Below are 14,794 nucleotides of genomic sequence, written 5' to 3'. Positions count from 1 at the left end.
CTAACAAAGTGATTTAGCTTAACTAGGACCTCACTTGATCATCAACAAATGAGAAGTTTAGTTTACATTAGGATTTTGTACAATATCAGAAAATTATCAAATACAAATAAAAATACCGACGAAAAAAAACTTGTCAGTAAATTACAGGGACATTTACCGATTGAATATTTCCTCGCTATTTTCATTTGTATTCATCGATTAAATTTTCTTTCAATGAATAATAAGGGAATTACAGTTGGAAATGAAGGACCGAAAAAAATAACGTGTCATTATTACAAATAGAATTACTGAGAAAATATGCATGTTGCTAATATCCATCGGTGAATCTGTTTTTAATATTTAAGTTATAACATGACAAATTACCCCTCTCTCCCCTCCCCCATTTATTCTTCTTCTTTATTCTGTAGAAAATAGCACATAGCACCACCATATTTTGTCACAAATTAAGCTTTCATAATCACAAATTCGGCCTCCCTAACACTCAGTCTGTTAACAACCTTATTCTGTGTTTTTTTTTTAAGATTCGCCACATCAAATAAGCAAAACTATCTTCTTCTTTTTTGTTGTACCTCATTTTCAAAATTTTAATTTTTTTTTGTATTTTTATGTAATATATGTAGTTTGTTTGTGTGTTTACTTGTTTTATAGCTTTTTTCTATATAAATTTGTTATATGAATGTATGATTTTTACATGTTAGTGTTTGTTTGAAATTTTGAAAAATTGTATTTGTTTGTCATTTGATGAAATTTAGTTTAATTTTATCACTTAGGTGTTTTTTAATGAAAAAAATAGTGACTTTTTTAATGTATACGTTTCACATTTTAGTGACTTATAAATAGTGACTTATTTAATGTTAAGTTGAAAATTTCAGTCAATTTGGAGGAATTTGAATTTTTGAAGAAAATTGATAATGATTTAAGGGTACTATTAAAAGTAGATTGAGTAAGTTTAGTTTAAATTATGAATTAATAATTTTTTTCATCAATATTCTATGTAGGTTTCATATAAGTAATGAATGATCATTCTAAGATGTATTGAGTTTCACCCGAAGGGTTGTGCATGATGGATTATTGTAATGGAGTTAAGGGTTTTTATTAATTATGTACTATCTAATCTAAAAAAAAAATAGTGGAGACAACATTAGATGTCAATGTAAGAGGTGTAAAAATAGAAAGTTTCTCGATCCAGATGTTGTTATAATATTTTTTCTACAAAAAGGATTCATGGAAAAATATTTGTGTTGCTTTGCGCACGAAGAACTATATGTTGCTTACGAGATCATTGTAGAAAGGATGGTTGGGTCAACTTCTAGTTCTGACAACATGCATAAAGTTCTAGATGATAATAGTAAAGGTTATAGGAGTATAATTATAAATGCAATAGGAATGAATTAGAGTGTTGGAGATGGATGTTCAATCGTAGATGAAGAATCAAATGCAAATGCAATAGGTTTTTTTTATCTTTTGAAAAATTTCGATGAACCATTATGGGATGGGTGCACAGATAACAGTAAATTATCGGTTGTTGTACATGTGTTCACCATCAAGTTAGATCATGGGCTGAGTGAGGTTGGTTATGAAAGAGTCGTCGAATAGGCAATAAACATTTTACCCGGAGGGAATAGGTTGAAAGAGAAATTATATACTGTTAAATGCAGTATGACATCCCTTGGTCTAGGATACTAAAAAATTAACACATGTGTCCAAACTTCTGCATGTTGTACTACCTAGAAAATGCAAATTTGACAGAGTACAGAACTTGTGGGCATTCTTGGTATAAACCTAGAACTAGCAGGAGAAGGACTTTTGTTACATATAGAAAACTGAGATATTTTCCAATCATTCCTAAACTGTGAAGGTTATTCATGTCTCAAAAAACTACTACGAATAGACATGGCACCATTCACTTAATACGGTGGATGGAGTCATGGTGTACCTTTTTGATGGTGAAGCTTGGAAGCAGTTTAATAGGGTGAATCCTTAGTATTCAATGGAACCACGAAACGTACATGTTAAGTTATGTATAGACATATTCAATCCATTTAGGTCTTTCAAGCTAGGAAGACATGGTTGTGTGAAGGGATTTTAGACCTCCGCACATCTTAGAGCTTATCTAAGAAGCTTATATCTAGCACGTGATGTCTAAAAATTTTGTACAGCAGTTGCAGTCTAGTGCGTAGAACCAAAACATGGAGATTCATGATTGAATTATCATACACACCAATGGATCCATTTTATTCGTTTCGCATGCGAAGCGGATAGTAAGATTATGTTTTATCACATATATTTTTTTAAACAAAATATATATGAAAATATTTAACTAACAATAACTTTATTTTTTAGTTTATGATTCTCAGACACAATCCAAATCAATAGAGCTTTTTGTAGAAACTCATATGTGAAATGAGGACCGTCAAAAAAAGGTGCAGTAGCTTATGGATAGCCAAGCTTATAAGTTCATGGTGAGTTGGATTTCAATAATTTTTTTCTTAAGTTATTATTATATTTTTTAAAAAAATTACGAACTATTTTTTTTTATGAAACATATAACACCCGATTACAGGAGAGATACAGGGACGGTCATTTGACCCATCCAGGAATCGATCCGAATTTGTGGTTCGATCATTCAGTGGAGCTCATAAAAATCAGATTTACCGTATCTCAAACACTACGATTGAGGATATGCGAATGGGATGTAGTGTATCAACTGTTGGTTCCTCGTCATTGGGTTCAAGCTCCCAATCTTCGGCCGTACAAGCAATTATGCGAGAATAAGTTGAAACTCAGACAACCTAACTTAGTACTGAGATGGCCCAACTTTAGGTCTGAGATGAGTGAACTTAGGCGATTATACAAGGAGTTGTTGTCAAATCTTGGTGGTACATGTTGTCTACCTCATCGTCCACTAGGTCTCGACTAAAATCCGCCTCCTCCTCCTCCTCCTTTAGCTCTTATCTTTTAGATAAGTTGTATTCAAGTTGATATTTTTTTAAATTAATAATAAATATTTTGTTTTATTTTATTTTAGTTTCTTTTCTTTTAATTTCTTTTTATGTTCTGTTTATTTTAATTTTTTTTCTATTTTTTTTAATTTATTCTTTTAATAAAATATGAAATACAATACTGATTAAATTACTGATTGAATGTTAATCACATATGGAATGACAGACAAAATAAGCCCATCAGAAAGTTCTAGAGAGTTGAAAAACAATTACAGGACTTTGCCACTAACAATTATAGACAGAATTATCGACGAATTAAGTTCCTCGAAAAGTTCTAGAGAGTGCAAAAACATTACTAGAATTTCCATTAAAAATATTTAAATCACTGGCGAGTTAATTCTATGGGTAATATGAATTCAATCACCAATAAAATTACAAATAGTCTTTTCTATCGGTGATATGTCATACTCAATGATGAAATTACTGATGAAATGATGTCGATAATTTTTTTTTATGCGATTTTTTCATCTGTAACTCCATCGGTAATTATATTACCGACAGAATGACCGACATAATAGAAATGACACATGATAAGTTTTTCAACAACCAGTTACCGTCCGTGATTCCATTAGTAAATGTTTTTTTTTTACAGAATTAGTGTTTAATATCGATGGAGTATTCTGTCGGTTTTATGGAAAATAGTTGTTTTTGATATAAGTTATTTGTATAATATTATAAGATTAAATTTAAATATTTAGATTGAATTCAATCATTGTATCGATATAAACAGGTTATTTGGTAGTTGAAATTTATTTTTTCAATTTTTTTTTATTTTTTTTCTCAATTTACCTTTGCTTACAACTTTATTTATACCTTTATTTATCTTCTTTCTTTTAATTCCTTTTTATTTTATTTTCTTCTTAAATGGTGTTTCTTGGGATAGATATACCTTTAATTTTAAAAGTTTGAAATCTTGGAACACCCATATTTTGTTAGATTTTGAGAAGCTACTACTTGCCTCAGTATAGAATTAAATTCTCAGATGTAATTTCTCCTTGTCAAGACGATGAAATGAAGAACTGATAGCATAATCAATCAGAAGATTGATAATTATTCGAAATAATTATTCGAACAATCAATGCATGATTATATGTCGGATCAATAAATAATCAATTTAATGTGAAAAAGGGGTGTACTTAAGTAAATAATAATAATAATAATAATAATGAATGCCTTAGCATCTAAAATTCCCTATTTTTAGAAGAATCACATTCCAAGCTTCATGAATAATATAATGTTCAATGACATTTGATATTTTAAATAATTCAAGAATTCTCAATAATACAAGAATCTTTGGCATCTCAAGATATTTTTCCTAAGTAAGCTCTAATATCCTCGTACAAAACATCCTTTAAGGTATGTATTAGGTCGAAAATAATTATGTCTTATTAATCTTCATGTGCAGTGGTGAGTATTTCGGCCTTTCAGGCAGGTGACCCTGGTTCGTCCCCCAGCAACGGCGTCAGTTTTAATTTTTAATTTTTTTTGAAAGTTTTCTTGATTCTTGGCGCATGCTTTTGGGTGGAAGGAACGCGGTGTTGCGAAAGGTAATGGCCATTAATATATTGGCCAAGATAATGGCATGTCTGTGTTGCGGTAGTTGGCTCAAAGGGGAGCTTTGTGGTGGTGGTAATATTGGAGTTCTAGTCTTCTAGAGACCCACTGAGATGGTTGGGTAATGAGCTTTAAAGGTTTTGCGCTGTCATTAAAATGGTAACATCTGGATATATGCAATGGAATGGGATGATATGGCACCCAAATCACCAACCTTTGATTGGACTGGAAAGAACTATAATTTACAACACTAATTTTCTAAAGCCAAGTGCTGCAATAATATCAATTTGTCACTTGTTGTAGTGCTAGCCCCATTTTGATTAGTGGACTGGGCATCGAGTTGAGGTTCATCTTGCAGTATAAAAGCTGTCCATAGGAGTAGGAGCATTGCATTCCCATACAGCAAGAAAATTAATTTGTTCATATATATAGTTGAGATACAGAAATATGGAGGCTCCTCTTAAATTCATCGGTCTTCTGGGATTGCTTGTGCTTTTGAGTGTTGCTGGAGGGGCTGATGCTGCGGGGGAATGTGGAAAATCTTCCCCAGACAATGAAGCCATGAAGCTGGCTCCTTGTGCAGAAGCAGCACAAGATGAGAAAGCTGCTGTGTCAGACAGTTGCTGCCTTCAGGTGAAGAGAATGGGCCAGAAGCCAAGCTGTCTTTGTGCTGTAATGCTTTCAGACACTGCTAAGGCATCTGGAGTCAAGATTGAAACTGCCATTACCATCCCCAAACGTTGCAACATTGCCAACCGTCCAGTGGGATACAAGTGTGGAGGTTAGTCAGCTCATTCCTAGTTGTAAACATTTGATTTCTTCGTTATATTCTTGCCTCTTAAGTTATAAGCATTCTCTCGTTACTCACTCGTAAGGTAAACATTGCTGTTCTTGCAGGTTATACACTTCCATGATGGGATAACACATCAGAATTGAAGACCATAGCTAGCGACCATGAACTTAGAAGTACTTAAAAGCTGGTAGCTACTTCTGTAACTAGCAACTACGTAAGCTTTACTTCTCCTTCCAGTGAATAAAAGCTAGCAGGTGGAATGTATCTAATCTAAATAACGTATGCAGAATCAGTATATGTTATGCTTTGAACATTGGCTGACTTGTGTTTTGTTTTTTTCCTTCTTTATTCTTCCCTCCAAAAAATATCAAAAAGTTGCCAAGAACACAGCGCTCCAAATTAACCCCAATTGATTGAATATGTATGGGCAAAATGGAAATGACAGAAAAATGTGGGCCTTTCGACACCCTAGATTCCACATCATATTCAGATTTAATTAATACCAAGATGTGGCTGTAGAATCTGTCCTCAGCTTAGAAAATCTTGTTCACAACCATAACTTTAACGAACCTTTGGAAAGATATAGCCCCCGTAAACTTAAAGAGTTTTTTTTCCACATTATCATTGTGGAATTATTTTTTTCCAACCTAACGTAATTGAGAAAATAATTTATTTGTTTAGCACACAAACAATAATTATGCATGTACTACATGTACAACGGGTTGTGCAGATAACAAATGAGCAACCTATAGGTCGTGCATCTACTACATGCATGACCTATTAAAATACCAGTTATTTGGTCAGTTCAGCTCTCTGCTAAGCAAAAATATAGTTTCACAGCCACAAAAACAACAATAATTCAAGCCAACATTTCACATAATCACAAAAACAACAACAATAGCCAACAACCAACAAAATCACTTAATTTTCATAGTAGGTAAATTTATAAATAAATAAAATAATCTTAACACCAAAATAATTCATGACAATAAAAAATATCAATTCAACTAAAAATTAATTAAATTACATAGTTAAACATCTAACAAATTAACCCGTCAATAGGCCTACACCATCAGAACCACAAGCATGTCGTCGTCGTGCATGATAAACATGATCATCCTCCTCTATTGCATTGTCTAAATGTTGAGCCTCCCTAACCTCTTCAAGTGAATAACAACACGATGAGAACCAAGTATCGAAAGCACCATGCACAATATTGTCAGTAACATAACGAATTGTGACCGTAGCTCTCCGACCCTCACGTATTAAAAAATTCATTTAATATATTAGAGAAGATTATATTATTATTTTAAGATATAAATACGAATTTTATTATATGTTAAAAAAACTAATTCATACATACCAATATATTACATCTTGGTGTACGAGGCTCATAATTATCTGGATTACGTGCCGGCTGACGCAAAGTGTCACTTGGATGTCTCGTAACACACTTCCATGGTTGTGTTATGAATCATCTTATTATGTTCATGTACCAAGACATGCAGAAATCTAAATATGTGACATCTCTTCGCATGCCTCAAATTGACAAATTATACATGAACGATTGACCAATCATCTTCTTCTTTACCTCGATGATTAACATCATGTAGGTCATCAAGTGTGTCAACATCATTAGGTATGTGTTGATGCATTCCCCGATTAGGGCAATGCACCTCAACTATGGTAAAACAATGCATAGAGACCACTGAAAGTCATAAATGACTTCCTTCCATGCATAATAAAGATGCTCTTCCAATCAAATCGCTAGTGTACGATGTCACTATTACCTATGAACCATAAAACATGTATATTAAAAACATTCACACCAAAAATAAAGTTAAATAAGAAAATAAATAATTGAGTTCACGCATACTTGGTAGGACTCATATGAATCCAACTCATCCCAATAGAACTCGTAAACATGGGATGGGATTTTGTGTAAAATGTCTAGGCCTTTCCTCAACCTAACTAACATGTTCAAGACAATTAAGTTAGACAATTTATTTTTATATAAAATTTAAATTTAATAATGTGTTCATAATTATTATTACTGAGCTCCAATTGAGAGTTGTCTTCTCGTAACCATGTCAAGCATTTAATTTCTCCAAACATCAACACGACCAATATGAAGATGCTCCCACGATCATAACTTCATATTCACAATAAAAAAAAATAGTAAATATTTAAATTAACTATATTTAATATAATATAATATCAAATTATACTTGTTGAAACAATAAACATTCGGCGATTTGTTTCCCGTCTGACATGTGTTCATGGCAAAGTTGACAGCACAAATATGTAATCATCATCAAGCCCCAACTATAATTAAGGATGACAACAAAGTTTTCTAGCAGTGGCAGAATGTAACATGGAATTGCATTGTCAATCAAATCGGTGAAGATCATGACCCCAAACATATGCATTATATATGCTTTAGCATAATAATGCAATACAATCTCTATAATGCCCTCTGGTGGGGTCTCAACTCTTTCTTTCAACCATGTCAACCTAATATAATCCCCTTTATATCCTTTAGGTGAGGCACCCATCCCAATAAATAATGACATAAATCATCTTTGTTGAAAGCTGTGGGGTATGTAGCAGGATTTCCATCTATCGGAAGGTTAACTAGCATGACAACATCTTGTAATATCAGTGTCATCTCTCTGAAACAAAAATGGAATGTGTGGATCTCTCTACTTCACCGCTCAACTAACAAATAACCATTTTTCCAGCATCAAAACTCAAATCACATAAGAAATTTAGATTGACAATTAACACAACATAACATCTTATTAAAAATTAAACTAACTACACATCTATTCATAATTCTTATAATATATAATAACATATAACTATATCTAATAATCTTTCTAGCTTGTAGAAAGACATGGAGCACTCATGGAAGGGCTTGGAGCACTCGTGTATAGGTTTGGAGCATCACCTTAACTCGTTTAACTTAAGGAAGGGTCTGTATTATCCATGCAGGTGTGAGGAGGACTAATAACATCCCAGCTCGTGGATGGTCCTGGGTCACTCATGGATGGGCTTAAGATGTTCATGGATGGGCCTGAGATACTCTTGGACGGGCTTGGGATGGCTATGGACAGACTAGCATCTTCAACACTCCCACGATAAGCAATCTCATCTTCCAATAATGCTGCTTCAAGATGCTCAACCTCCCCAACCTTTTGAAGACAACCACAATATAAATTGAGTGTAATGTTGGGTATAATACGTCCCATCTCTCTAACACCTTCATGGATAGTCATTGTTGTTTTCCAAGCTTCCCGTACCAAGTAATTGATCTATATACATCCATTAAAAACCAATTAGTAATCATCATCTATAATAAAATTAATCTGTTATTTAATAAATATATAACAATATTACATACCAATCGTTTTTGTCTCGGATATTGGGGGGTATAGTGCATTGGATTTCGGAGACATCTCGTGAAACGTGACTAGGTTGGTGTAATTACGTGAATGGACAGATACCATGTCATGTAGGTATTTATATTAATCGTCATATGCCACTCCTCAAAAACACAATCTCTCATAGCATATCAAAAATCTATATATAAGATGCATGAATTATCAACCAGTTCCCCTCACGCTTACCCTATCGACTAATACTATAAAGCTCATCTACGATATCAATATAATCTGGAATATGTTGAGATAGTCTAAACTATCGCATTACCTGATCTGAACAATGCATCTCAACAATGTCAAAAAAGAGCAACAAGACCTATGCTAACTAAATGTTAGATTCCTCACGATATATAGGTGAAGTTAAAAGTTTAAGTCCTTCATATATGGTATCTATATACCTATCAGAATATATAAAAAGCTTATATTAGATAATCAATCAAAACTAAATAATTAACGTTTAAATAAATAAATTCAAATATATTTGTAATTTATACTTGATGCGGCAATTGTGCTTCCAACTCATCCTGGTAAAACTTGTGGATATGAGAGGGATTTACCATAAAATGTCTAGCTCATACCATCTGACAAGACAAGCCACAAAGTTAGCACCTTTTTTTACATTCAATTTATATAAATAACATATTAATTATAATCAATTATATTTTATTATTACCTAGAAGCACTAGAGAGTGGTCTCTGAGTGACAATGTCAAACATGTTATTACCCCAGCTCTCTTGCATATGCTCCCATGACCAGAGCTATATTAATCAACATTGAGAATTATAAGTTAGCATTTAAAATGCTATTTTTCTAATAATAAAATAATTTAAAATACATATATCTGAAGAAATAGAAAACACCCGACAATTTGTCTTTGTTTTTAGATATGCTTTACATAGTTGCTGGTATAGATATACAAGCATAGCCCCCACCAGCTGTAATTCAGAATGACTAAAAAATCATCAATTAATGTAAGAAAGTATAACGGTATTGCATTGCTAGCATTACTTGTGAAAATAAGACCTTAAAACATGTGTAATATGTATGCATGAGCATACATAATAAACTAGTCTGCTATCACATCGATTAGGGGGTTTATTGAAAATTAGCATCCAACCATGTCAACTTGATGCAGTCACCCCTATAAGCACTGGCTGGAGGCACCCATCCTAATAGACAATCACATAAAGTATTTCTATCAATTGAGCTCCATGAATGATCATAGGTGTCTTATCTATCAAAAGACCGGTCAATATCACCATATCCTAGAGTGTTGGTGTTATCTCACAAACACGTAGATGAAAAGTATGTGTCTCGCACCTCCATTGCTCAACCAATGCTATAATCAATGCATGGTCAAGATATATGTGACGCAACTGACTGATATCATAAAAACTAGCCTCGATAACATATGAATGCACACATTCATGCAACTCCATCAATGCATGTTGTCTAAGTGTGACAGGATCACCGCCCTGAAAATCATATAACTTAGTTAAATCATCAATTAAAATCATTAAAATTATAATAATTAACAATTTTAATGAAAATATTTATCTAACCTCTTCACCCTAAATATCATCTAAACGATATTGATCCTGCATATATAACATCGACCTATCATTAGGACATGCATCAATAACAAGGTGGCCCTACCTATCGGCACTCCTATAAGATTTCAAACTTTCTTTAGTCCGAACCATGTCTATCTCAACGTCTTGTATAAAGTAATTGTTAGCATTTTCAATATAAATGAACATATATATAGTTAAATTAAAAATAATAATTGAAGTTGACATAATTTAAAACAAATACAAAAAAAAATAACATACGTTGTCTAGTTTCACAAGTTGTTATATTATGATCCCTTTGACTATATATGTCACATCTATTTAGTGATTGCTCCACTCTAGCATTCATCTCATTATGTAAACAAGTGAATTTCCTTCGACCCCTATTCGTTCGCCTTCTAGTTGACATCCATATACATCTGGACTAGTATATGTAGACCACAATAACGTATTAGGCAAGGGTTAAGAACGAAGACTATATGCATTTTTGTATGACAAGTTGGAGTAGAAATCATCAACAAATTATACATAGTTCATATTTCGTAAAATGCAACATGCAATTAGGTATGAACATGGTTGATGATACAATTGTTATTTTCCACAAGTATAAGTTGCTTCATTAATGTTAATGGTTTCCCACACTTCTCTTTAACATTAGCTATTAGAGGTGTTTCAGACTGAAATATACCACCTCCAAGATCAAATTGAGATATCAAGTGTGATTTAGAAGTTTTTGTATTAATAAGTATTTCAGCTAATACCTTTTGAAGGTCACAACACATCACGACTAAAAAATTCTTCAAATTTATCTCTACGCTCCATAAAATATTTAATGCACCTGAAAAATATTACCTGCACTATAGCTAAAATAGAAAATCTACAAACAATTTTCAAACATTCTTAACAACCTCCAACAAGTTAGTGGTCATATTGCCATAACGATGACCACCATAATCATAAGACAATGCCTACTTTTTTTTAAGTTCAGCATCTAGCCATGCTTTGATCGTATCATCAGTTACCACCAACTCCTCATATAAAATGTCAAATAGGAGTTTAAAAGGATTTGTACAAATCCTATGCAACATTTTTTTCAAGGCAACATTTTTGAACTTTATGTTGAAGTTACTTACAAAGTGTAATGAATAATATCAATGATATTCAATAGGTTCTAGAAATATCCATGCCATATTACTCTTTATCACCACATGTTTCTTTGATATAATACACAACTTGATCTATCCCCAAATCACATATCGACAAAGCAAATCCAAAAAACTAACTCCAGTTATTATTCGGCTCTTCTTCTACAATAGCAAAACACAACAAATAAACTCTATTATTCGCATTATAAGCAATTGCAACCTACAACTTAGCTTTGTACTTACTATAAAGGTGAGTACCATCAATACTAATCAGAGGATGATAATATTGAAACCCATTAATTGAAGCACCAAATGCCCAAAATGCTCTTCCAAATATTGTCTTATTGTCATTAACCATTTTATGATCCCATACAATAATTGTTATTGAATTTGAATCTTTGATGGCTAGTAGAGTTTTAGGTAGGTTTTGAAATGACTCTTTGTGTGTACCAAATAATCTCTCTAATATTGTCTAATTGGTCATCAACGCCTTCCAATAAGAGACTTCATGCCTATAATCCCTCTTCACAGTACCCTGAATCGTTGTAACACTCGTACTTAACTCCATCTTCATAAATATCAACATCACCTCATCAATTAGATTCGAGTCAATCTGACGATGGCATTACAAAACAAGAGGGTTCTAACATGTGTGTGACCCTTTTAATTTTAAAATTTCCCATGAATCAGACCTTTAATGATACCCCCGAACAAATACCATTTATAAACTGGTTCTTGAAAACATTGCAACTAAATATAGGACTTTGTTGAATGATAGACTTTGTACTGAAAAGAATTCTTTATATGCCACTACTTTACTGCATTAACACATTTGGACTTGTCTCTAGATCTTTTCCCAACCTCCAACTTATCAACTAATAAGCCCGAATACCTATGACTATCATCCTAATCATTGTATCTATATTAGTCATCCACACTAACAACTTTAAATTCAGAAGCAAGAGGTGTCATGTATTGATCAACTGGCTCAATTAACTCAGCATCCCTATCATCCTTATTTTCTCCATCAATCGTAATTTTATCAATGTGATGCTCATCTTTGTCATCATTTGGTTCAGATTCTCTATAGTAATATGGAGCAAATGTCATGCCCAATTAAGGTTTTATATTAACAATTTTCTGCACCAAAACTTGTTTATTAGCATTACAACCTAACCTAAATGGACCAGCTGTTTGTAATGCTGATGTGGTTTTCTGAGAACTACTTGGAAACCAGGTCAACTCCATATTAGAAGAGTTTCTTTATCTAGGTCTACTATTCAAGTAGAACTCCAACATATTAATCATATTGATCCTCGCAAACCCAAATATTGGTACACCGACATAACAAGTTTGACTAACTCTGGTTTACAACATCCTCTAAGTAATTTAACATCTATTTCAAACATATTCCAGGTATGTCGATCACATAACATTCTTGATAATTCATTAAGGAACATGTTTGATGTCGTAGTTAGGAATTCATGGCTTTCTCAATTATATGTGATACTATTATCGGTATTGACAATGATACCACCATGGAAGTATAATATCTCTAAATTATCGGACATTCTATCAAATAACACAACAAAACACAATTCTAATTTATTGATATCTTGGGGTTAATCAAAGTGCATCAATTATCAACTAAAAATATAACATTGATTATTTAACAAAATAACCTAAACATCAACTAAAAATATATCTAATTAACCTAATCCATAATTTAACCTAATTCAACACTAATATTTCAAACCTATAATTTTGTTAATTCATAATTTGCCCTTAATTTTTTTATTTAGTTGGAATATGTAGCATTATGTGTTTATTTGCCCACTAATATTTTCTTCAGGTTTCATATTTATTTAGTCAGGGTATGTACCATCAAACATGAGATTAACAATTTTTATTTCTAAATTACCAATTTGCCCTTAATTTTTATGTCGTACATGTTTATTTTCATCAAGTTTTTACCTATAAATATTATTTTTGTTCAGGATTTGTAAGGTGGTTGTCTAAACCATTATAAAAATTAATGTGTTTAACTCTCTTTATCTCAATTTACTTGTGCTTTGATTAATTCTTCTTGTTATTGGTACCGAATTTGAAGAGATAGAATTGTCATTGAATATTGTTTTTGAATTTCAGCATTCATGAAGTAATTGAGAATTGAATTTTAAAGTCATAGAATGTAACACCCCAAGTTTTCTTAATTAGTATTAAACACAAACACACACACAACACTTTAAAACTTTTCTATTTTCCAATAAGTAGAGTGATACTTTAAAATTTATGCTTTTAAGGGTAATTTAGTTATTCCATTATGTTTAAAAAAGTTGAAAAAGACAATTGAAAGACCAAACACATCAAGATGAGATATCACTACATTAAAGAAGCAATTACTAAACATGACGTGATCCAAAATCACATTTCTAGAAATTCTATAGTTGCATATCTACTCATAAAACCAATAGCAAAGGTTGCATTTGTTAGATATGTGAGATCCATTGGCCTATATAGAATGTAATTGGCAATATAACTAGTTTTAAAGATCACATGAAAGCTTATAGTGATTGAGTAATGAATAAATGTCATTAATATATCATGTTATTCATTATTTATTTTATGTAATATATTGTGAGTATCGTATAGTATAATTTGTTAAAGTATGTCGATAGACTTAAATTAGTTCACTCATATGAGCAATCACCTGTAGTGCTTGTAAGGTGAGTAGGGATTAAACTATTTGAGTTTTAATGCTTAATAAGCGACTCGAGCATAGTGGAAGCAATTTTAACTCAAAGTAATTATTAAAAAGTCACCTTGGTTAGGACTAAAATGAGGTTCTTAAATAAAAGAATCGACATGAATGAATTCTCATCATTCATGTGTCTCATGATTGAAGTTGAGTATGAAATTATTCATCTGCCACTAATTACAGTGAGCAAATGAGAATTTTTTATTTGAAGTTTATGTTTTTTTTTTACGACAAGACTAAGACTCATATAATGTATTTTCTCTAACAATGAGAGCAATGACATATACTCTTTGTCTCCGGAAAAGAAAAGAGTAAGCTCCACTATAACATATATTTCATACTACATGTGTTGACGACCATTACAGGAATAAATAATGGATCCTTTCTTCTTTATTCTTGAAGATCATGTCTAAGATCTCAAAATCTTATCTTTTGTGACTTTTGACTATATCATGAGATGCAGTGTAAATAATCGCTACTTTTGGAGTATATCATATGGTCATGTAATAATTCGACTTAAAGGAATA

General features: G+C 32.2%; 1 protein-coding gene across 2 annotated transcripts; it reads left to right on the top strand.

The window, feature by feature from the left end:
* Positions 1–4,957: 4,957 nt before the first annotated feature.
* LOC7486536 (uncharacterized) lies at positions 4,958–5,670 on the top strand. Of its 2 annotated transcripts, none has more exons than XM_052448083.1 (2): positions 4,958–5,331; positions 5,454–5,670. In XM_052448083.1, the coding sequence occupies exons 1-2, from the start codon at positions 5,004–5,006 to the stop codon at positions 5,468–5,470; spliced, it is 345 nt and encodes a 114-aa protein (XP_052304043.1). In that variant the 5' UTR covers positions 4,958–5,003; the 3' UTR covers positions 5,471–5,670. The 2 variants fall into 2 exon arrangements, with proteins under 2 accessions (XP_052304043.1, XP_002323530.1); XM_002323494.4 differs by having other exon boundaries at positions 5,004–5,337.
* The last annotated feature ends 9,124 nt before the right edge of the window (positions 5,671–14,794 follow it).

The sequence above is a fragment of the Populus trichocarpa genome, chromosome 16 (assembly GCF_000002775.5).
Source record: "Populus trichocarpa isolate Nisqually-1 chromosome 16, P.trichocarpa_v4.1, whole genome shotgun sequence".
Classification (NCBI taxonomy): Eukaryota; Viridiplantae; Streptophyta; class Magnoliopsida; order Malpighiales; family Salicaceae; genus Populus; species Populus trichocarpa.
The sequence above is the reverse complement of the archived record's forward strand: the minus strand, read 5'-3'. Positions and strand labels throughout refer to the sequence as shown.